Source organism: Chroicocephalus ridibundus, chromosome Z (genome assembly GCF_963924245.1).
Source record: "Chroicocephalus ridibundus chromosome Z, bChrRid1.1, whole genome shotgun sequence".
Taxonomy (NCBI): domain Eukaryota; kingdom Metazoa; phylum Chordata; class Aves; order Charadriiformes; family Laridae; genus Chroicocephalus; species Chroicocephalus ridibundus.
The window spans coordinates 32,878,353-32,903,334 of NC_086316.1; the positions used below are offsets into that span (position 1 = coordinate 32,878,353).

Here is a 24,982-nt window from a genome sequence, read left to right on the forward strand (position 1 = left end):
AATGCTCTATCGGTTGCTGTCTGGCTGTGCTGAGACAGATTAGGAGCGTGCTGCTCAGCTGGACCTCATGTGGGAGCAGTATCCTGCAGCAGGGAAGCAGTGAGGTTTCTAATTGCTCCTGACATGTGAAACGCTTCTGTCCAGGAGGTAATTCATGCAGTGCGTGGTGACAAGGGGCATATGGAGACCTGGGCCCCTACAAGAGCACAAAAAGCCTTGAAGCTCCTCTGGCTTTTAGAACAAAGGGGTAAGGGAACAATATTAAGTGATGGTGCAGAGTCATCCCTTGTGGGCTCACATGAAGGCTTTGCAAATGCCTATGTGCAAGTTCAAAATTGGCAGGGGAGACAGTGCAGGTCTGGTTTTCTTGTACACACAAATGGAAAGAGAATATTGACAGCTGGAGACATGTGTCTCAGATGTTGTCCCAGATATGGCGTGGTGAATACAATAATATGAAGAATGCTCTTCAGCCTCGCTTGTGCCCTTTTTTGAACATCAGTGCCTTCTGCCACCTTACTGATATTGTGGGATAAGGTGTATGCCTTGCACTTTCTATTCCGAGTCTGGTTTTAGTTGGTGATTACCCCTGTGACTTTTGGGTTGGCAGCAGGTTTCCCTAGTGTATCTTCTGCTTAAGACAGATTGTTTTGGAAAATTTTGGTAAGACGATGTTTGACTGAGTTTTGGCAAACCTGTTAATGTGTCAGTATGGCAATTTACTTCTCCCCAGGTGTAAAATATCCTTCAGTATTTAATTTTTCTTGTAAATAACCATCTCTATGAAATATTCCAAGCTGAAAACATTTACTCTTCTTTTAAGGCTGTACTGTCAAGCTTTTGATACAATATATTCTAACAGCAAAGGGTAAAAAAATTGCATTTGAATGTAAAAAATATATTATTTTTGTCCTATAACAGGTCCTTTCCAGAATCCCTGGCAGTCTGGACTGGTCTGTGTAATTCTGGTCATGAATAACATTGCCATTTTAAAGTACTCTGTGTACATTTACATGATTACACTCTATGGATGAAATGGATGAAATCTGAAGCAGAGAATAGAAATCTCTAAAGTAGACAATCATTTGTTTTCCTCCACAATATGTTATCTCATGCCTAAGTGTTCAAATAGGGATGATCTGTACCTAGCAGAAGTCACAGTGTAGAAGTGACACGGTCATTTTCTCTATTCATCCCTTCTCTGCTCTTAGCGTCGTTTTATCTTAATGCATCACTTAGCTTAAGAACATACACCCCTTGACACAAGACTTTTTGAAAATTAGGAGCCTATTCCTGGACTGGAAGCGGTACTGTTGACACTGTTGATGGAGGAACAGCGCCTCCCTGTGCCTGCTCTGAAAAGAATACCTTACCTTCTGCCCTGAATTTGACGAAAAGAAAAAAAAAAAAAAAAAAAAAAAGAAGAAAAAAAAAGCATTGTAGTACGTAAAGAGGCATACAGGTGCCTGCCTATGAACATCGAGGACAAGACTGACAAAATCGAGGGCGCATGCACTTACTTAGTTTTCTATAAATACTTGTCAAGAAGAGCTAATAGCAGCTTCAGCAAATTTAGCTGTGAATCCCACCTCAGGATGTCTAGATGTCTACATCAGCTATCCTGTGTAAGCTCCCTGGGTCTCTGTTCTCCATTACGTGTGTCACCCATCACTGTACCTCAAGAAGCCATGGGATATAAGCCTACATAAGATTTCAGCCTCAGGGAATTAAAATCTGCTTTATCGTTTTTCTGCAGTTGTGCAGCAGGGAGAGTGGACATTAATCGCTAGATGGCAGTGTGAAATTCACCCCGAGTTCACTGAGGCCGGCTACGTGCAGGCAAGCAGCGGTGTAACTGGGACAACTCTTTCTCCATGCAGCACCACTGATTTCACACCTGCTAATTCAACACGGAAGAGCAACTGCTAGTCAATACATAGCATCACAGAGGACTCAAGCATGAGTATCTCGGGAGGGGCTAAATGGTCATCTTCACTAAAAATTGTTGGTGTTAATTGGAGAGCAATTTTTCATTAACTGAAATGATGCCTCCTCTGACACTGCACACCTTGTACCAGATCCGGAGTCTGTTAGAGTCCTGGTGTTCTAAAATAACCGCGTGACTAAACCCCTCTGCTCAGAGTGTGGGTTTTGTGGCCAGTTCACACCTTTTGGAGATGTGTCTCCAGTTAGAGCACTACATGCATGCACCTTCACAAACTGGGAAGTTTTGCTCCACTAAAGCCAGCTTTGTTATGGTAACTTTTTACAGTCCCTCTGTAATGAAATGCTGGCCATTGCTGTCTGTTTCTGTGAATATGGGCTGAAGGACAACAGGACCTGCTGCTGCTTCTTGGAGGTCAGGGGAGGACTTGGGCCTAGTCGAGGAAGTCAAGCATGCTGTCGCAGGTCCAAAGTGGTTGCATCACTCATTGGGAAGCAGGACCAAGGACTTTGGCGAAGAAGGGCAAAGACAGACCCCGCTTCCACAGGTACTGGTTTGTCAAAACTCAGTTTTGTGGGTTGTCACCACAAGGAATGGATTTTAAGTGAATGAAGAGGTGCTACGTGTGACCTCAGACAAGTCAGCTTGAGCACCCAGGGCTACTCGGGTGCAGATGATTCCTATATGTGTATGCATTGAGCTGCAAGGACATGCTACCATTACCCTCTCCTGGGGGTATAATGCTAACTCTGGTACCTCTGCCCTTATCTGAAGTGGTCAGTGTAATGCTGCCGTATCAGTACTGCTCGTGAGGAGTGGTCTTGCCACTGCAGAAGAGTTATTGCTGTGCTTGCGCTTCTCATTCTTCTGGGTTTGGGTTGCTTTGTAGAGATGTATTCAGTTAATTACTTCAGTGGTTCCCTGATTGTCTATTCTCCAAGTCACCTCTCCAAGAGACCAAAGAACACCTGAATAAATGCTTGTGCTGCTACCAAGAAGCTTTGGAAGGAGGGGGAAAAAAAAAGGAAAAGCGAGCTACACTTGTATTGTTGATGTACATCACCTGTCCTTCCCCTTCTGCCAAAGCCTGTCATCAGGACAAGAAGACATACAGATAACCTTCTTCCCTTTCCAGACCGAAGGTGCTTACACACATACGTCCTTGCTGTAGCTTCCAGCCACACCATGAATGTGAGTTTTATTTCTGGTTTTACTAGCAGACAGTGAGAACACACTCTCCCTGTACCTCATAGCGTATGGTGCTCACCATAGTTTCCCTGCTGCAAAATGAGCCAAAATGACCATTTGCAGGTACCCACAGCCCAGGTGGAGGGCTCCCAAGCATATAACTCTTTGCAGCACTGTGCCAGCACTCTGCTACCAGTTGAGTGGTAGTGCAAATCATTTCACCAAGTTGTTTTAGAGGTCTAGCCTGCAAAGACCCTGAGCTCAGCTGAAGGCTAGAATAAAAGGAGAGACAGTTCAGTGTTTTAAATTGGCAAATGAAAACCAGAAACACCTGTTTTTTAAAACACACTTTCAAATGTCAATGTTGATAATTCTTTAACTGAAAAATTAAAAACTTGTGTACTAGAAAACTGCTTGGCTTCTGCCATTCAGAGGGAAAATGCATGAGAAAGCTTTGTCTTAGGTGAGATCTAGTTTTTTGTTAGAAGGAGATTTCTGGGCAAAATACCAAAAGCTGGATGACTTCTTCTTGTCATTAGCAGTGTCCCAGGCATAGCTAGGTCCTTCTCGGAAGTGAAATTTTATTTTGTGTCATTGCGGAAGGAAGGGGAAGATGAGGGATGACTGGGTCTGGGGCAATCCAAAATCACTACTCATGCATCGCTAACAACAGCTAAAAATATTGCAGCAAATCATTTCAGGAGAGGCGCCTGCTGCTGAACCAGACAGAGCCACCTAGCACACCCAGCAGTTCTGTGCATTTGCAGTAAGAGCAATGCTTCCCTCCAGCTTAGTCTGTATTGACTTTCTCATTTCTTTTTTTAATTGCTAATACATTGGTGGCTCTGTGCTTCTCTGAGCTATGCAGGCTAAAAGTTAAGAGAGTAGAGGAAGGGAAAGATGAGATATAACCCTTTTTGCTACAGGATTGCTACTCAGCAGCCATGGCCAGGACGTGACCCTCATCCCCTGGACTTTATATCCCATGCTGCCAGCTTTCAGCTGTCACTTTATAGCACAGGTTTTTTACAGCAGAAACCACATGTCCTCACATGTTCAAAAATGACTGTACACAGAGGTGCACTCCCCACCCCCCAACAAATGCCAGCAGTGTCTTTGTCACTGTTGGAGTTTCACAGGCTTTCTGTTCCACAGCTCCATGCCTGCATAGCAGACACAAGCAGTGCAGAGCAATGCTTTCCCATGCTTTGCCATGCTGAACTTAGCCTGGGTAGTGCTGGAGTCGTTGAGATTTTGCAGTGACTTCTACAGGACCCCTTTGCTCACAAGGCTGCTCATGGAAAAGTACCGAGCCATGAAGGCCCACTGTGACCTCCCCAAGTCCTGGGACAGTTGTGGAGACTAGAGTATGTGACTCCATTGTACCACCTCATCATAGCATCCCACCCATCACATGATCCCAGCAGGTGAGTTTAGAGCTCTAGGCATAAGGTAGCACCTGCTTTAAATTTTACTGAAATAGAGATGTATAGACCCAAAGATTAACCACTATGATTTGCAAGGAGCAGCTTGTCTCCTGTATCAGATGGCAGCATCCACTGTAAGAACATGCACAGAGCAGCACTCAAAAAGTTCAAATATGCTCACTCAGTGATTTGAATTCATAAGGAACCTGCCTAAGTACAGTTATTGTTTTGAAAGAGGGTGGGGATAGCAGAGAAGAAAAGCGCAGAAAAAACACAAGAAGGTAATAAAAACCTAGCTCATAGCCTGAACTGGTATTACGGCATGGCCCTGAGAGTCATGTGCATAAAATACATCTTAGCAGCAGAGGAAAGGGTGTTTACGGTGATGAGAAGATACTGTTTTACTTGCTTCCCCCTGCTCACAGAAACAGGGCTTTGTAAGTAAACAGCATACATCCCCAATACCTCATGCTTGCTGGAACAGTGCTTGAGACACTCTGTTTCTCATTCATTCACGTGGAATGGAGTAAAACCAGCAACATTTGGGATTATCAAGTAGAAGAATATTTAACCTCCAAAGTAACAGTAATAATGATGTCAAGAAAGAATAAATTCTTTTTTCTTTGTCCTCTTCTGACAGAGAGCAGAGCTGGAATTTGAAGAATTTTAAAAGCTGTTTCTATTTCCTAGTACACTGTGACTTTAGATACTGTAAGAACAGTGTGCCTACTGGAACCATGCCGTTTCGAGGGTATGTAGTCAGTTTGGAATATTTTTGTAAGAGGACAGAATGATTTAATGAATTTTCAGTGTTTATTTTGGCTCAAATTCTTCATAAAGGTTTGGCCAGAAAAGTAGGAGAGAAAGAGGTAGCTGGGGCACTTTTGGCTTTATATCAACATCTGGTGTCTTAACCAACATCGGTACAGACTGCTGAAAAGGATGAAAGCTCTCAGTAGTGAAGGATAGAACCTCTGAACGCTGACTCCAAAATGGAGAGGTCTGGAAAGGTGAGGAGATTAACAAGACAGTTCATGGTTTTGCCAAATCCAGATATATTTGCTGATAGAAGGAAAAGACTAGCAATATATTAGAATTCTGTGTAGTGCCTGCATGCATCTGTCTGACTGTGTACAAGTACCGATCAACTTAACCTCTTCACAGTGCCTATCTGTTTTCCAAAAAGATTTTGGGAACATGCAAAGTCTGCTACAGATGGCCTGTGCTGAAGGCGGAAGTTTCAGGGTTTGTGCAGCTGAATGTGGGGATGCCACTGCTCAGGAAAGATGGCAAACGGGACATCTACACCTCAACTGCACATCTCAAAAATGGAACAGCTCCTGCAACTGCTGGTAGCCAGTACGGTACAGGCATAGCAGCGTAGCATTTGCATTACACATCCTAGCAGCGTCCAGCATTCAAAAGGAGGAGTTCTGATAAAAGTTTAAACTGATGATGACCATTTTTTAGCATATTTAGTTGTGCTTACCCCAGTTTAGCTCCAAGGCCAAATGCTGTTCCCACAGGAGGGATGTCTCTGCTAAAAATTCAAGCCCCACTCTCTTCCAGTGGGATGTTTGTACGCCATTGCAAATGCACTAAATAAGACCCAGTGAGCAAAGCCATATGATGTTCCTGATGACTCCAAGTTCACTTGTGCTGTTCCTCAGTGCTTTGGACACTTCAAGCTGGATTGCGATACACAATAGGCCTGGGAACATAGAAAGATTCAGTTCCCAGGAAGTATTTATGTAGAAATACCATTTCCTATCTAGCATCCAGCCACAGGAGTCTCAGACTCTTTGTGTTTTCTGGTCCATTATCATGGCAGAACACATGTCCTTAATGCAGACACCAAAACAAAACAGAAGAAGGTAAGTACACAAAGTTCTTTTAGGTCTTTGCTTCTAAATTAGAAAGCAGCAAGAATGTCTTTCTCAGTTTGATTTTAAAAGCTTTCTTTACAGATCATGCTGAAAACAGCCAGTAAGCAGCTATATATCCCGTTGAATGACTACCGGGCAAGAGGAGGCAGAAAAGCAGCAGTGAGAAAAGAAAGCGTAGTGGGAGGCCCTGACGTGTACCAGTGTGCAAATGTAACGTTTGAGCACGTATGCAATCACAGTTCCATATTTATCTTATGATGACCGGAATGATCCAAGCAACTGACTTATCTAAGTCTTATACCACTGTAGTGACAGCATATCTTGCCTCCAAGTGTGAAGCTGAATCACCTAACCGACAAGGAGCTAGCGTGTGTAGTTGGGTCCCCAGCCTTGGTAATTACAAGTCCAAGCAAAGTGAAGCAGCAATCACTTCCTCAAACAGATGAAGCCTGGTAGGGACAGCACTGAAACAAGTAAAACCACTGTTTTAGTGGGCTTTCAGTAGCCCACAAAGGGGTGAAAGATTTCAAGAAGAGTAATGGACTAAGTGGCACCTAACTTAATAGTTTTACCGCTCAGGAGCTCTGCTCTAGGATGTCACTATTCAGTCTAATATCCAAACTTAGCCTGCTCTGCTCCAGACACTGAACCCTTTTACAGAGGCAGGGAGAGGAACCACAGGAGGCCACACTAGCATCTCTTCCCTATTTCAGAGGATTTTATTACTTCCAGGCACAAATTTTATCGTATTATGATTTCATGTTGCAAAAATTCATGATTTTTTTTGTTTCTTGCTGTGGTTTATGCAATGGCCTAATTAGCTATGAGATCTGGGTCTCTAATCTCTTGCCTGGCTCTGACCTTGAATGACCTTGGGTAAGTAAAATTTCATTTCTCAGCTTGTGTTTACCAATCAGGAAAATACTAACGTTGAAATTTTTTTTCCTCGCAGCACTATAGGAAGTCTCACCTATGGATTATTCTGATGCACAGGAGGGAAAGGATAAGAAACCCAATTATGGCAGCCTCTTCCCTTAGGGGCAGAAGGATCCATTCACACTAGTGTCCTGGTTTGAGACATAACAAAACCAATCTTTTCAATAATTTTACTTTTCAGATTAAGTCTCTCTGAAATTAACAGTATGTTTTTCAGACAGTGCTTGCTTCCAGAGTGATAAGGCCTGATGTTTACAGTTAATACCACAAAATGGTATGCAGAGAGGCTCTTCCTTATGCTTATTTCTATAAAACCCTAGCTCAGCTGACTTTGTTGTGTACCATGTAGGAGGGTCAGAGGTGGAAAAGCATAGAGTGGTCGCACCTGTGGGGAGGAGAAGACAGGACAGGTGACCCAAAACTGACCAACAGGGTATTCTATCCCATCTGCCCCTTGCTCAGTATAAAAGCTGAGGGATCAAAGGGGTCAGGCTCTTTCATCAATGGCCGGCATCCGAGGAAGACTGTCTGTTCATCTGCCTTTAATCCCAATGCGTGTGGTCCTGAATCCAGTTGCTGTTCATCACCTAGACCAGTCTGTGACTTTCCCAGTGCCTGCTGGTGACATGATCATCATCCTGGGAGCTTGATACTGTATATATTGTATATATTTCATTATTTTCTTATTAATATTTTTTCTTTTTATTGTTAATATTTCATTAAAGCGGTTTTAGGTTTTTTTCCAACCCGTAAGTCTCTCTCCCTTATTCTCTCTTCCTTCCCTTCTGGGAAGAAAGAGGGGCTAGTAGAGAACATCTGTCATTCATTTAGTGCCCAACCTAGACTAAACCTTGACAACCAGAATTAAGCCTCACTAAAACCTTCTTTCTCATTCTACCTGTGGAATAACAGCATGTGGGTTTGAGAAACAATATTGTTCAAAACAAGGACAGTACATGTTATGAATTATCAAGTTCATGCTAAGAACATAAGAATATTTCCTAGTGGTGGCCCTGACCTTGTAAAGGACCTTCAAATTCTGTTATGCACCTCTTTCTGCACTCAGATGGAGTTGCCACAAGCTCACCTCTGGGAGCCTGGTTGTCTTCTGTGTGCTATATTTGCAGAGGAGATAATCAGCAAAATTTTGGACTTGAGTCTACAGATATGGAGAATAGGCTGCAGAATTCTGCTTGGCTGCCTCAGGCATCAGGGGTGTTTCAGAAAAGCTGTGTTCTGAGGGGCTCACCAGCATGTGCTGGACGATGTGCACTCAAGGGATATCCATGACAGCAGCACTTAATAACAGCAGGAAAGGTTATTAAACCATTTTGCAACTGAAGCATTGAGAGATGAGACAATTAGCTCAAGGTCTTCCAGGACCAAAGACTGAATCTTCCAGGTCCCAGTGAAATGCCTGGGTTGCAGTCTGTATTTACCAGATGCATGGGGAGAAGCTCCTGTGAGAGGACACTCTGCCAGAAAGAGGATAAAAGTGAGCACAGGCCAAGACAGCACCGTAGTGCTCAGACACAGAGTTACGTACACAGGGAACCACAGCCTCGCACAGAGACAAGATATGGCTAGCCAGCTGACTTAGCAGCTTGCAAGCCACCTTGCTCTTCTAGGGACTGAAAGGTAGCATCAGCCAAGAACACCTGATAGTTTGTATTTTGCATCTGGGTGAAACAGTTGCCATTTGCTTTTAAAAATGCTGGTGTTTAGTAAGACACATGACCCACTACCCCACTCTACGCACGGTTGCGGTGAAATGCTGGCAAACTAGGCACAGCTTTGCCTCCAGAACTGTCTTGGAGATACCACTTTCATAGCTTGGTAGTGAGTTTTACAATCGTTGCAGATTTCTCTTCAGTCTCTTGTCATCTGTGGTGTGCTTCTTGCAAACTCCTTGCATGGTCACTGGCTCCTCCCTTGCTTTCAGAAGCAGTGAAGCCATTGGCTCCCATCAGTCAAAATGACCCTCAGTTTCTCCTACAACTTCCCCAACACACATTACTTGCTTCCAGTGGAAATGCCCACAACCCACTGGACTTTTAGACAGACTGGATCCAGGTTACCCTCTCAGTAGGCACTGTATGAAATTGGCAAAGGGAAAGATGAAAGTGAAGCAGGTGGCCAGAATACAGGGGAGAAAAGTGTGCACATGCATGTAAGGAAGAGAAGCAGAGGCTATATATGATTGGCACGGGAGGGAGGTGGTGCAAGGAATGAGGTTGGCACTTCCTCCTATTAAACACTTACTGTTCACTCCTGCCTTTCACTGCAGCTTGGTGCTTCGGCTGCTCTGGCATGGGCCCTCGGGGCCTTCAAAAGACTACTGAGAAGGTACTTCAACTTGGAACGTACAAGAATTGCAGGGCTGCGGCAGACATATGGGGGCTGTGGAGAAGATGGAGGCGTTGGACTGGCAGAGATAAAAGGTGGAGGACTGCTACGAGCAGGGTAGGAGATGAAAACTTAGAGGAAAATGAAGGCAGGTGGGAGCAGCACGGACAGATGAAGTGAGAGAGATGGTGCTATTCAGGATGAAATCTGGGGAAAGGCCAGGAAGTCATAGGAAGAAAGGCAGTACAGAATCAAGACGCTTGATTTATGTACCCTGTACATCTGTACCAGGGAAGGTATACAGCCACACTGCAGGTTTTTCACTCATCTCAAGACTAGCCAGCTTTCATGACAGGGAAGGAAGCAATCCATGATGGGACAAAAAGTTCTCATGGCAAGTAGAGAACGAGACACTTGTCTGGAGCGCGATGACACACGGCACGTGGGGCCTCCTCCTCTTCCTTCTCCTCCTCACTGAGCTCGAGCCTGACCGGAGGACACTTCTGGAAGGAGTACTCCGCAGGCCTGACAAAGGGGGAAGGGGAAAAAATAAGAAGGAAATCAACCCCGTGCCTGCCCTGGAGCCCGCAGCGAGCCCTTCCCCAGAGCGGGCAAAACGAGTAACGCCATCGGCGATTGAAAAATCGGCTCGGGGCATGCGCACTGATCTCTGCCACTTTTCCAGCCCACCACCACCTCACCCCCTCTTTTTACATAAAAAGCTGATTAACGCGTGTCCCTCAGACCGGTTCTGGTGACTGCCCCACCATCAGGTCCCGTTACCTTGGCCCGCCTCCTCCCCCGGAGCTCGGCCCGGCAGCCCGCGCGGGAGGGCCGCCGCCCCGGCAGGGTGTTTCCTCTTCCTCCCGAAGCGCGGCTGGGGCGGGAGGAGCAGGAGGAAGGGGCCGGGAGCGCTCCAGAGCGGCGGTCAGCCGCGCCGCCGCCGTCGCTGCGGCAGCGGGCGGAGCGGGAGGCGGCGCCAGCAGCCGGCGGGGCCCAGAGTCACCGTGTCACGGCGCCGAGGAAGCCGCTGCCGCCGGATCCGCCCCCCGCAGGGCGAGCGAGGGAGGAGGAGGAGGGAGACCGGCTCCTCGCCGCCTCTTGTATTTTTGCCCCCTTCCCCGCCCTGCCCTCGGCCCCTCTCCTCCAACCGGGGCTCCGTGCGTGCGGCGGCGGCGGGGGGCCAGGCCGCAGCGGCGCCTGAGCAGCCCGCGGGAGCCCCGAGACGGGCCTGGGCCGCCGCCTCTGGACTAGGATGTCCCGACATGAAGGTGAGCGGCGCGGGGCGCCAGGCCGCGGCGGCGGGGGTGCGTCCCAGGGTCCGGCCCGGCGTTGGGGCCTGGCGCGGCGCCCTCTCGGGCGGATCATCATGGCGGCGCCGCCGCCGGCGGGAGGGGGACCCGCGGAGCCGGCGGCGGAAGGAGGCCTGGGAGGCGGAGGGCGGCGGCCGGGCCCCGCTCTGCAGTGTCATGGGAGGTGAGGCGGCCGCGGCTGTTACGGCCCGTCTCCCCGCGCGGCCTGCGGCGGCCCCGGTGGCCTACCCCGCCGCCCCTCCGGGCGCGGAGCCGAGGCCGGGCGCGGGTAGGGAGGCGGCGGGGGGCCGTTCCGCCTCGCTCCTCCGCCTGAAGGACGGGCGGAGGGAGGTAGGGTCGGGCCGGGCGGGCGTGCGGGGCGGCCCATCCCGGCGGGCCCGGCCGGGGTGGGCGGCGGCGCGGGGCGGCCTGCCGACGTGTCGGCCGCGGCGGCGGGTCAGGCCGGGCACGGCGCCCCGAGCAGGGGGGTGGTGGGGCAGGGGACCGCTCCGGGAGGGCGGCCTGGTGCCCCAGGGGAGTGGGCTGGGAGCGGGGCCCCGCGCCGTGCCGGGGGTCGCGGCCGGCGGGCGGGGAAAGGAGCTGGGCCCCGGCGCGGGGCCTGGGGGAAGAGGTGTGCGGACAGCCTGCGCGGCCCTGCTGGCGGGTGGCTCGTGTGCTGGTAGCCCTGGGTTCCTCTCTGTTTTGTCCTGTGGCAGTGGGAACTAGTGCTGATGTAGTGGCGTGTTTTGAGGCGTTAGGAGAAGCCATCAGAGAAAACGTGTTTTGTGTGTGTGTGTGTGCGCCCTGGTCACGCTGTGTTTGCCGCTGGGGGTGAGTTGAGTGGATAGTTCAGAACGAGTCAAAAGGAGCAGGATGGAGAGAGAGCTGGGCGCTAAGAATGGAATTTCTACAGGAGGGAGATGGGAGTGTGAAAATGGGAGAGGAAAGTCGCTTGATTTTTCTGGCCTTTCTTACCAGTGGGTAACATGCTTGGACTAGTATTAAAATACTCTGTAAAGCCGCAGTTTGTCACCTGAAAGGCTAACTTTCTGCCATGTTAGGAACTTAATTCAGCACCTGTCTCCATTTTCTCTATCTCTGTTTTAACTAATGTTAAAATGTTTTGGCAGAAATGTTACAGGAGAATTCAAATTCAGTATTTGTGGCTAATAGTGCTGGCTTCTGATTGGTAGCTTGATGCTGGACAATGGTATGTATGGTGGATTTTTGATCTGCTGTCACAATATTTTGCAGACTTCGTGTTTACGCAAGTATGTGTGCTTCTGTATCAAAGAACTGTCTTCCCTGAATCCACTAGCTCTTTGTTAAAATTTGGTAAGGGTACCAAATTCTGTCTCTTTTTCTCTCCATCCACCCACTTTTAAAATATATATTTTCCCAAAGGGTGAAGATGCTGGATTCGTTTATGATTAAAGATGCAGTTTCTAACAATAGTGAATGGAATGAGCATTGATCACAAAATTCTTGTTAGTGATGTTGTGGGATATGCTCTCTGTAGTCTCTGCTGCGATGCATGTATCCATGATATTCTTTTTGAAGTACAGTACTAGAATACAAGCTTTTCTAGCTTGAAGAGGTTAAAATTAAAGAAGTGATATATTGTGGTGTTCTTCTTTGGTGTTTTTCAGTGGTAAGTTCATGGACTGTTACAAAAGGTGGTGATGTTTGCTAAAAAGGCATTTCAGTCCTGGAGCTGCCTTTTTGTTAAGACAGAGGAAACTTGAAAGTAGGTGTTCTTGTAAGTATGTTTGTGATGGAGATTTTATCATAATCTTTTCTAGTTGTGTGTTAGGTTCTGTTTGTAGTAGGGAATGTTATGTTCCCTTGCTTGGGTATTTGTTGATATTTTTAGAAGGAGTGACTGTTGACAAAACCAGGCCTAGTATTGTCTTTGTGAAGCAGATTTATCAGTGTTCGGTCTTTCTAGATGTGCCCTGTTAAAAAAAAAAAAAAAAGTTAAATAACTGTCTCTTTCCAGATAAGTGAGTGTGAGGTTCAGTAATTTTGTAGTGCAGATGTAGACTCCTCAGGTTTGTGTCTGCACACACATGCTTGAGAGAAATCATGAGAACACTGTGAGGTTAAAAATGGTATCTGTCATTGTACGTTGTATCCTTGTGATATATTTTTATTAAAAATCTAGTCTGACTTAATTTCTCAGTGATTCTGCTCTAACTTAACAATTCAGATGTTTTTGTTTAGTCAACTTTAGTTATAGGGTTAAAACCACTCATTAATATGGGAGGTGTGCGTTTCTAACTTCATGGAAAAGAGGTTTGGAGACTTAATTTTGTTAGAAATCCGGAAATCCTCAGAAATGAAATAGTCAAAAAAAAAAAAAAGTAATTCTTCTTTCAGATCTGCGTGGTGTCATTCTCAGCTGATAGTTTTTGATGCTGGTTTGGGAAGGGCTGTCTTGGAATAATATAGTATAGGGAAAAAACAGTTTTAATCATGTTTAATAAGTGATATCTTTTCTGCATGTTTTCTGTAATGGTCCGTCCTCAAAGTTACAAGATTTATTGATTGCTCCTGACAGAATCTGGATGCTGTACCAGTTTTATGATGGGAAAGGATGCCCCTGAAAGGGTAAATGCTGGAGAAGTGGAATTCTGAAGTCTTGGGACTTTAAATAGGCTGTGAAGCATCTGATGGAGGTTTAAGCTTACCTTCCATCGGGGTTTCTCGACTGTTTTCATTGGTAATAATAATAATCCATAATATACATTGAAATAATCCATAAAATATCTCTCTTGTTTAAAAAGAAATGAGAGAGATTTTGTTATCCTTCAGAAAATGTCTGACCACAGCCTGCCTTTTCATTGTACTCTCATTTCACACAGGAGTCTGGGCTCACGTTTCTTCTGAATTCAGGAAAATGGGCACAACTAGAACTTGAATTATTGTTGCTCTGTCTTGAGATGTTCATTCAGTGCTTAAGAGACTTTGTTGGTAATACTACTACAAGTAGCTGTTAGTGTTTATCCACCTCTTGCTAGTCACTTCTGATTTTTCAAAACCATTTTTGTTCTCTGATTTGATGTTAAGAGACTAGCTGTTCTCTGCCTTTGGTTTTCTAGAATGCAACATGAGGTCATCCCCTGGTCGTGGATTTCGTGTTGTTCCCTTTATAGGAGGGACATGCTGTGTTTCTCTGGGTTAGCCCCTCTCTTGAGGAATATGTGGTGATGTAATATTTGGCAGCCTGTAAGGAGCAGGTAGGTAATTTTTTTTAAAACTCTAGAAAGTATAACAGAAGGTATTTTTCATAATACAGATTTTCTTTCTGTGGATGTGCATCTGGTAGTGATTCTCTTGTATAGCAGTAGACACCACGCAGGACAGCAGAAAAATAGAGAATTGCAACTTCTGGGAATATCATTAGAAGATCACTTTTTGCAACTTCTTTTGTGAAACTAGGTTGCTGCAGCATTACCAGTCATACAAAGGCATGGCTTCGGGTTCCCTACATCCTGCAGCTGCAGAAGGCTCCCAGCGCGACACTGCCTGTACAACTCAATTCTCGGTCTCACACACTGTGCATCGCACTCCCATCCCCAGTTCCGTACTTTGCTTCGTATTTTCACTAAAGGATGTACTCTTTAAGCTTCAAAGAGCTAGCAGCAATGCAAGTGGTGGTTGTTTTTGACAGTGCTCATTTGTGAGCATTTCACGTGAATTGGCAAAGCGATGCAGTTAATCCTAGTCCCACGTGAAGTAAAGTTGTGAATGGATGGTGGTAACAAAGCTAGGAGGGGAGGGCACTGACTGTCAGGACCATGTGGAGTTTCCAGATGTTCTCTGCTGGTTTCAAGCTCCTTATATTCAAGGGCTCCTCTTTTTTTTTTTTTTTTTTGGTGTGTGTATATATAAATGTCTTGCATAGATGTCTTTAAATCAAGTGAAATACTCAGAACTTGGTGTTTGAAATTCTAGAAATCTTAGACTTGCACTTGAATACATACCAGCCATTTGAAAACAGCTAACGTAAAGGTAATGTTAGCTCCAGTCTTCTAGCTGTATAGTGAACAGATTAGGAGTCTGGGCTGATGACACTTTCTGTATGATTGTGATACAAAACATAAATAAAACTTTATCCATAACAAACTTTTTGAAAACATTAAAAGGAAGAGCAATTTCTGCCCCTTGTAATTATGCAATAGCTGTGTCATACTTTAGCTGCAGAAGGGTACTACAAACTTCTGTCAAGATAAGTAACACTCAGCAGTTGATGTGTAACTTCTACTATTTCATGTAGTGTCAGTTATAGAATTGCCATTAAATGCAGAACTAATCTATTTTTGCATGTAAAGCTCTTAATTCAGGCAGCAAGACTTCATAATTTTTCATACTAAGTACTCAAAGTATTGTGGTGAAGTATTGCATTTGATAATGAAACATACATCTGTGAGACCAGCTATAACTTGTTACCTTCTCATGCATTTGGATACTTTGCTTACCTCTTTTCCAAACACAGAATTTTGCTATTCCACGGTACAGAATAATCACACATTCTTTCCTAATTTGTTGCTACTTCGATCTGTTTTTTGGCAAATAAATCCAGATTAAGTTGTACATGTAACATAAAACAGTGAGGGTTTTTGAATTTGCACTAATATTTGGCTCTGACAAAGCATTTTCTAACTGTATACCTCAAAGTATTTCATACTGCTGTTAGTCTTACTTTATGGTAACATATTGATGCATATAGTTACAGGTGTAGTGCAGTATCTGAAAACAAGTTAGTGTGATAACTTAACTAGCAAGAGCTATATTTAGGACACAAAAGATGTTAAATGTAAACAGCTGCAAATGTGATTAGAAATATTGGAATGCAGTAATTTGATCTATTATTAAACTGTTGTTTGTTTTCAGTGAGAAATGGTATCATCATTTAATAATAAAAAGAGATGGACATATCGGAGATGTTTTAACTGGTGAGATACTGGTTTTGCAGAAGCTAGGTTTTTGTTTTACAAAAGGTTTCTGGCTCTGATGGTTTAGGAGGCATATTGTCTGAACCAATATGCTGCTCTCCCTGCAGAGTCTGTGAACAACGTCCTCCAAAAATATGTGTAAAGAGAGACTATTTTTTCTCTTAGGTTTGTGATAAGAAGTAATGCCATAGATCAAATGTTCTATGGAAAACAGGATAAAAAGATTAAATTGAAATGACCAATGTTGAAAGGTTGATAGCCACTATCTTAAGCAGAAAAAATGGAACAGATACTTGTAACAGTACTGTGTGGGCATGAAGAGAGAAGACAATGGTGAAATAACTTTTACTTCCGAATGTTTGTTTGAACTAGTGGTGACTAGAAGGGATTCAGGGGAAGTTTATAGAGAGCCATGCAAGTTGCCTGAGCTGTACTGGACAAATAAAACTTGTACATGTTAAATAAAAAGAAGGGAGCTTTTAAAATACCTCTGTGTGTTTACACTACTGATAACATTTGAGGAAGAGTTGTAGGTGTCACTGTTCATAGTTGTGTCTTTGTTACTTCAGTTTCTGTTAAGAAACACAAAAAGTGTTAGTACATTCAAGAAGATGATGGACACAGCAGCAGATTTGGAGAACAGTACTCAGGAGTTGGGATGTGCCAGAATTGCTTTGCACAATTTGCAAAGTATCTGCATTGCCTAATTACACAGTTGCATATTGTCTACTCCATACCACCCCCACCTCCTTTAGGGTCCACAGGAGAGTTTTGCATGTTAGACCACTGCTCTGTGTTTGGGAGTGTACAGCAAATGAACAGGTAGAGGCATTACAGGAAGAAAGGATGCTTGAGGTGTTGTCAGTGGCGTTTTGTTGTGGAAAGCTGGATCAGCCCTCCTGTCCTCTGCTGCAGAGTTTGTGTGAACTGCTAGGCAAATCACTTTGTCAAGAATTCACAGATGGCTGTTAGCTGTTTGTTCTTTACGTTATCAAGGCCTGATTGAGGATTTTGGGATCCGAGCATTCATGACTGCAACAGTAGTAACTGAGTGATAAGCTTTGAAAAAACACCTAACTCTAGAAAAATCAAAGATTCGGAAGAATCCATCCTTTGGCATTTCAGATCGGGCAACTGGATTCAGTGGACTTGCAGTTTTAATGTTTACATGTCTTGGTTTTGCTCTATTTTAAGAGAAGGAAAATACTGCTTAGAAATGGTGTTAAACGTAATTCATTGATATTTGTGCTGCACTGAAATGCAGTAGAGAAATGCTTAAAAGGGAAAAGGCAATGAGAAAATCCATAGTTAATGCAAATTTTTCAAAGCATGTGATAAATAAAGGCACAGACTGACCAGTGATGATAAAAAAAAATTGAGACTTTTCTGTTTGTTTACTGAATGCCATATGCACTGGTGCACTTAGTGAGGTGGTGTTTTTCTAGAAAGGAATATAATTATGTTAGATTGCATTTCCTTTAGATTCTGATCATGGGCTGATACCAGGATGCATATATTAGTTATGAGCGAGGCTGTGAGTTTTCATGGCTTTTGTTCTTGGAATCACTTGGGCTGTCTTCCACACATGATACGTGGTTCCCTCTTCAGGATTTGAAATAGATATGAGTGGATTTGGTAGCTGTATGTTCTGAAAATGGAGTCATAATGGAGAAGAGGTATACAAGCTTAAGTATGGGCAGCAATGTTATTCATCTGTACAAAAAACAGTATTATAAGGCACTGTGAGCAGCTTGGGCATGTTGAGTTCAGAAAACTCAAAAAGTGCGCTGCTAGTGACTCGGGACATATGTGAGGGGGAGTTGCTGCATGGATGGAAAATGGAATGGTATTTACCTCAGAAAGGCTGGCACAGAAAGGGAGTCTGAAAGAAAGGCATCATCTGTGTAAGAGTCTGAAATCTCCCTTTCCAAATACAAGAAGATATATCATGAGTTCAAGAGGGTGATTAAAACTGAAGTGCTTTTTCATACAATATGTAATGAGATTGTGGAGAAATCTTTCACTGAAGGTTCTTGAGGCTCCCTAGTATCCAGATTAAACAAAGTTTTGGGTTTTGTCTTAAACTTTATACTCCTGGTCTCTTAACTATTTCAGACTTGATTGTGTCTGTTGAGTGTCTAAAATCTTTTGTCCCATTTAGTTCCTGCACTTTTCCCTGTAGCATCATCTGAATATCTGGTTTGAACTTACTCCTATTCTTTTTTTGCACATATGGCCTTATGGTTATCCACATTTCTATCTCGGCATAGCACTATTACGATTAATTTTGACACAATGAAGTAAGACCACTTTGAATTCAGTGTGGACCCCAGAGACAAGTTAATTAGTTTAATTTTAGTTTTAGTTTATGTTCTAATAGTTTTAGAATATATGTCTAAGCCCAAGTTTTCGGTTTAAAGCTGTTTTTAAAAGTTCTGTTTGGCTTATTGATGTTTACTAAGTTAATATGCGAGGTCTGTACCAAGTGAACATGGTGGGACATCATCATAGAAGTGTCTTCAGCTTTAATATGATTTTTATCACTCACATAACTACTCTTTGTCCATAGGTCTCAGAATTGTATCTCAAAGGTGTGTGCAGGTGATAGTTTGATTTCTGACACTGAAGTAATTGGTTCTAGCTAGGAATTAATTTTTAAGTGTAGATAGAAATCACTGGAGCCTCTGACGTATTTGGAAAAACTTAGTCTTTTTCACCCTAGGTTTACTCTGAGAATGTAATTTGAATGAGTGTTGGGGGGAGGATGAATTTTTTAGACGTAATTTTTATCTTTTTTTAATGTTAAAATACTTAAATGATTTTTTTAGGCTTAGTCTATGATTTACCTTTGTACGAGAAGTCTTCTTTTTATTGCCCATTTGTCACCCTGCAGTGAATTCTGTGTGTATGTTTTTCTATTGTGATTGCTTTATTTGGAGCGTCTAGGAGACTTTCTCTAAAAGTCACCCCATTTTCAGTTGGAGACCAGGGTAAAATTTTTTTAATCACAATTAATCAGGGAACCTGGGTACAGGAGACCATGATGTTTCTCCCATTTGCATGTGGGTTATCAGGTGGAGATTTTATGTCTGGACAGAAGGCAGTCAGGAAAGTCTCCTGTAAATAGGAATTAGTGGTCTTATGCTTCATTGCAGTGAGTCCATTCTTCTAAATTTTTTACTCAGTGGGACATTTCAGTGGTGTATACTATGTGTAGCTATCACTTTATATAACTTCCCTATAGTATTTAAAATATTTTTTAACTTCAGTATTCACATAGAATTTCACATTTTTATCAAAATACTATTGATCCTGTTCCACATTTGATTTGGATCATCCCACCGTCATCACTGACAAAATACAGCTGAAGAAAAACATTAATTAAAAAGAAACAAACACCACAGTTAAAAAAATATTGCAAAAGTAAGATGAAGCAACAGCCAAAGTTTAAAAAAAAATCATAACTACTTTTTTTTTTTCTTACCTCAGGTCAGATTTGGTCTTCCCCCATCACTTCTGCCACTTCCTGGGGCCAGATTCTTTTTGGGAGGCAATGTTTCTTGTCTTGACTGACAAGAGGTGCTGTCTCTGGTAGGATAAATTATCTTCTTTGCTTTCCTTCTTTTTGTCGTTGATATCTTATCTTTACCCTTTTATTTCCTTGTCGTTGCTCTTCCTTCCCTTTGCTGTGCACTCCCTCTCCTGCTTTCCTCTTTAGAGTGCTCTAGGGTGCGATTTTTTTTCAAAAACACCTGGTGAAGCTGTAGACCCATGTTGGATTCAAGTGCAGTAGAAGTTTAATGCCTTCTTCTGTAAGCCTCTTTAAAAAGCAAAGCTCTAGTGTTTCTTGGTAGCACAACTAGCCCTCGCTTATTTCAGAAAATAGCTATTGCTGGAAATATTCTTCAGCAGTAGTTTCTCTGACCTGTTACAGAAATGGATTTGTGTTTTGGTTTTGTTTGTTAGATGAGACAAGATGGTTTTAGTAGTGAAAGTGTTGCTTACTAGTGTAGGATATGACTGATGAATTTTCTAATTATTTGTTGAGGGGAGTTACTGTTTACAAAACTCTTAAGTAACAGTAAATACCAGTATTTAAGGCCTGACTTGTGTTAGCTTATTGATACTAAAGCAGCCAGTATTCTTGGCTGACAGCGATTACTATTGGCCAGCTCTCTTAGACTGTATTTACCCTAAAAAAATTGAAAGAATGAGGTGGAGGCTTTCTGTGTAAACAGTTAGTGTAGAAATTAGCGTAAATTATTGTGACAGATGGGATAAAGCGGTTTGAGAAAAATCAATATTCATATTGGGATCGTAATTTTGAACTAATTTCTAAACAAACTGCACCTGTACAGACCAACAGAGTTGCTTTCCATTTGCTTGCTAGTATGGCGGGAACTTCATGGAAGCTTCTGGAAGTAAACAGCTGGGCATGTGCCTAGAACAACATTAGAATTGGAGGCTGAATGGAGGCATCCTGGAGGTGCCTGGTTGGAGAGCAGTGCTGTGAGCTGTTGAACAGGTGATATTCTCTGGATACCTATCTCAAGTATCCCAGCTCCAGCAGCAATAGGTAATACAAGATTTTCAAGGTCGGGAATGTGCTAGGATATAGTCATGTAAGGACTTCTTGTGTGATTGTCAGTAACTTCTGTCTTTACTTTCAAATACATAAATCTGGTAAGAAAGAATATTGAGCTTCACTGGTAATATATTTTTTTGCATAACTTACCAGTTTGTATATGTATTAACTCTACATGCTTAGAATTAGGTGTTCACCTGGAATGAATTTGAAAATGTGGAGAGTCTGAATGTAAACCTTCATCAGAAATCTGTGGTTTGGGCACAAAGGCTTATCTGTGCTCAGGATACCATCACCTCACTTTCACTTCAACAAAGCAAATGTTTGAATTATTGCAAATATTTCCATATGCTCTTAATATAGGCACTAGCGGTGAGATGCGCCTAGCACAAATGGTACTTTGTGTATGTCAGTATGCAGGATGAGGTGTGGATTGTTTTTGCAAGTGGAAAATTGCAGAGACAATCTCACAAGTGAGAAGTACCTTGTAATTCACTGGTGAAATGAGGTCTGTGAGAGCAGCTTCACCAGTGATAATAGTGGCGGAACGTAGGTCACAACTGGACAGACATAGTTCTGCCACTGCAGTTTCCAAAGTTTCTTCAGACTTTCCCTTTATTTTCTGAAAGTAAATAAGGCCACTAACTTTGGTACCTGAATTATTGTTAATATCATTTTTGACATGTCCAGAGTAGACTCTCTCCTTAAACCTAGCTGTGGAAAATGACATAAGATTGGGAGAGAGAATTCAGGATGCCCCTGAAGAAGGACACCCAGGCTTTGCGAAAGCAAGCTGTGGAGAATGCAGAGTTTCCTGACTAAGATTTTCTCAATATAGATATGCATAAGATAGCTCAGATGATCTTAATTTCATAATCCCTGCTATAGTTTGTATTATTGTGTTAAGGTGAAAATGTTGATAAGTGTATCATAGAATCACAGGGTTGGAAGGGACCTCTGGAGATCTAGTCCAACCCCCCTGCCAGAGCAGGGTCACCCAGAGCAGGTTGCACAGGAACACATCCAGGCGGGTTTTGAATGTCTCCAGAGATGGAGACTGCACCGTCTCTCTGGGAAGCCTGTTCCAGTGCTCTGCCACCCTCAAGGTAAAGAATCATAGAATCTTCATGGTTGGAAAGGACCTTTGAGATCGAGTCCAACCAAACAACCTACAATCTCTGCCACTAGAGCATGCCCTGAAGTGCCAAATCTACACGTTTCTTAAATACCTCTAGGGATGGTGACTCAACCACCTCCCTTGGCAGGCTGTTCCAGTGCCTGACCACTCTTTCAGTAAAGTAGTTCTTCCTAATATCTAATCTAAACCTCCCCTGATGCAACTTCAGACTGTTTCCTCTGGTCCTTTCATTATTCACTTGGGAGAAGAGGCCAACACCCACCTCTCTACAACCTCCTTTCAGGTAGTTGTAGAGGGCAATGAGGTCTCCCCTCAGCCTCCTCTCATGTTCCTTCTCATATTTAGGTGGAAATTCCTATGCTCATGTTTGTGCCCATTACCTCTTGTCCTGTCCCTGGGCACCACTGAAAAGAGCCATTGGCCTTCTTGGCCACAAGGGCACATTGCTGACTCATGGTCATCCTGTTGTCCACCAGGACTCCCAGGTCTCTTTCCACAGAGCTGCTCTCCAGCAGGTCAGCCCCCAACCTGTACTGGTGCATGGGGTTATTCCTCCCCAGGTGCAGCACCCTACACTTGCCCTTGTTGAATTTCATAAGGTTCCTCTCTGCCCAAATCTCCAGCCTGTCCAGGTCTCTCTGTATGGTGGCACAGCCTTCTGCTGTGTCAGCCACCCCCCCCAGCTTTGTGTCATCAGCAAACTTGCTGAAGGTGCACTCTATCCCCTCATCCAGGTCATTGATGAATGTATTGAAGAGGACTGGACCCAGTACTGCCCCCTGGGGAGCACCAGTCGTCACTGACCTCCAAGTAGGCTCTGTGCCCCTAATCACTACCCTCTGAACTCTGTCTTTCAACCAGTTTTCAATCCACCTTACTGTCCATTCATCTAACCCACATTTCCTGAGCTTCCTTATCAGGATGCTGTGGGGAGACTGTGTCAAAAGCCTTGCTGAAGTCAAGGTAGACCACGTCCACTGCCCTCCCCTCATCTATCCATCTAGTCATTCCATCATAGAAGGCTATCAGATTGGTCGAGCATGATTACCCCTTGGTGAATCCATGCTGACCGCTCCCGATAACCTTCTTTTCCTCCACATGCCTTGAGATGATGCCCAGGACGAGCTGTTCTATCACCTTTCCAGGGATGGAGGTGAGGCTGACTAGCCTGGAGTTTGTGTAGTGTAGTTTGATCTCTGACTATAGATGAAAGTTGGTTACTTCTGCTGTAAACTATGACCAATTTTTTTTTATTATTTAGACTGTATTTGTTACTTATATTAATTAGATACCTTACAGATCTAAGAAGACAGAGTAGAAGCCGTGCAGAGTGTCTCGGCTTGGGAGGAGGTCGGATATTTTTCCCAGCACTCTTCTCCCTCGGTTATCTTCAATTTTGGACAACTGCAAAGCTGAATAAACCTATCTGCCCTCCTGAACGCAGAAGGAATGGATGCTGTGATCTGCAAGTATCTTCTCCCAGGTTGTTTTGGTGTAAGACTGGTGGATTGCCAGACAGGATCTGACAGCACACCAAACGTTCCTTACTCTGGAAGACTTTTGTCAGGAGCTGAGAAGACAGCTTTAAATTTTGCTGTAGAAGAGTGGCTTTATAAGCCAAGATTTTTAAGTGAAGATTTCTCAGAATATAACCCGCACTTTATAAGCTGAGGTTCCTTAGATAATTGACTGTTACTAGTCAAATTTCTAGTGGTAGAATTGGCTATAGGTAACACTTCTCACGTTATTTCAAACTGCTGTCTGAAGTTTATTTAGAAGCAGAAGATCTGCAGGATGCAAATTCTCAAGTTTAACTGATGATGTCACATTAAAAAAAAATAATATAAGTGGAGGACTTTAATAGGTTTTGGGGTTGTTCTGTAGTCTGTTATGATATTATCCAGCTCTTAAGTATTAGAACTGGTTGCTGGGAGGTGTCATTTTCATTGTACCTCAAAGCTTAGTTAATAGTTTTGTTCCTGGAAGCATTAAGAAGTGAAGGAAAGTGACCGAAAGCTGAAGGAGTGGATTGTTGAGAATTACATGCCAGAATACAGTTATCTAGCCAAGAATAAAGTACTTAGGGGTGATAACTGATTCAGGTGCAGGACTCCAGACTTTAGCTTTGAGGAATACCATGATGTATTTTTTCAGAGCAAATATTTCACGTCAGGAGCTGATGAATACTGTTTGTAGTGCTTGCATTAAACTTTTTGTGTTGAGCTTCTTCCAAACCTATTTTTCCTTTCGTCTGATGTCTTTATTCCCAAATTAATGCTTTTGAAGAATGAAGATGCTTTCTTAGCTTGTGTGACATGACATTGTGTTAAGCATCCGTAATCTGTAAGGTGATGCTGCCTGCATGCTATTTCATAGTGCTAAGCATTTGGAGATCTTGGCAGTGTATAGCAATTGTGAAGATCCATACAGACCATAGGGGTAAAGAAGACTAAAGAAGTTGTGTGTAAGTAATAGGGTTGTGAAGCCTTTTGTTTTCTTCCTGCAAAAATTGTAAGGCATCTTCTAATTGTACAGAAGAAAATTGGCTGTACCATAGGTTCTAAGTTGCTGTATGTGGATCTTTTATCTGTAGTGAAAGATGTCTACAAATGTGAAAAAAGCTTCAAAACTCTACCTGTAAAATATATTTTATGTGGACAGTATTTCAAGTGCAGTGTCATACCTCATTCTTCCTGAAAAATTAATGTAGACTTATAAACTTTGGGAAGGTAAGAGGTGCTGGATTGCTTCAGAGTTTCATTGCTTTGCTGAGAGGTGTATCAGTGACGTAAAGTAGCTGCCAGGTCTAGCACAAGCGTAAGAGTCTGGAAGTGAAGTAGTTAACCCATACTGCTTCCTGTAGGAGCTGGTGTGTTGTGACAGTTGATAGAGTGCTCAGAAAACCTGTTACAGTTGGCTTAAAGTTGTACCATGAATGTGGATATCATGTTCTGTTCAATGGGCTGAAGGTTTCTCTTCATCCCTGTTCCCCAGTGACACCACCTTGGAGACTACCAAGGTAAATGGGTAGAGTTTCATGCTCATATCCAACCTCAGTTACAGGTATCTGTAGACTAGAAGGCTGTGCTGTTTTCATGGTAAAACTGGTTGCATGTTTGACATACATTCCCAAATCAAACTTGAGAATCCAACACAGTGTGCAGTGAGGCTGTCTTAAAAAATATTTGTGTTTAAAGAAGATACTGACTAGAATATGCAAATATGAGGGTGAGTGTTTTTGCTAAGCATCTGAGAACTTGAAATAGCTCAGCAGTTTAGTG

General features: G+C 43.4%; 1 protein-coding gene and 1 long non-coding RNA gene across 5 annotated transcripts in view; one reads left to right on the forward strand and one right to left on the reverse strand.

Annotated features, from left to right (window-relative positions):
• Window positions 1-9,974: 9,974 nt before the first annotated feature.
• Window positions 9,975-10,638, reverse strand: LOC134508542 (uncharacterized). The gene is made up of 2 exons (XR_010069082.1): window positions 10,512-10,638; window positions 9,975-10,253 (listed from the first exon to the last, which is right to left on the reverse strand). It is a non-coding gene; the product is annotated as an uncharacterized LOC134508542 (long non-coding RNA).
• Window positions 10,639-10,684: 46 nt separating this feature from the next.
• The window catches only part of KCMF1 (potassium channel modulatory factor 1), a 53,966-nt gene continuing 39,668 nt past the window's right edge, over window positions 10,685-24,982 (forward strand). Inside the window, exons 1-2 of one of the 4 annotated variants that reach the window (XM_063320330.1) lie at window positions 10,687-10,999; window positions 19,468-19,569. Coding sequence is in view for 2 of the 4 variants with exons in the window: in XM_063320328.1 (XP_063176398.1) it covers window positions 10,984-10,999 (16 nt within the window). In the remaining 2 variants the exon portion in view is untranslated. The other 3 variants (XM_063320328.1, XM_063320329.1, XM_063320331.1) reach the window with 3 other exon arrangements.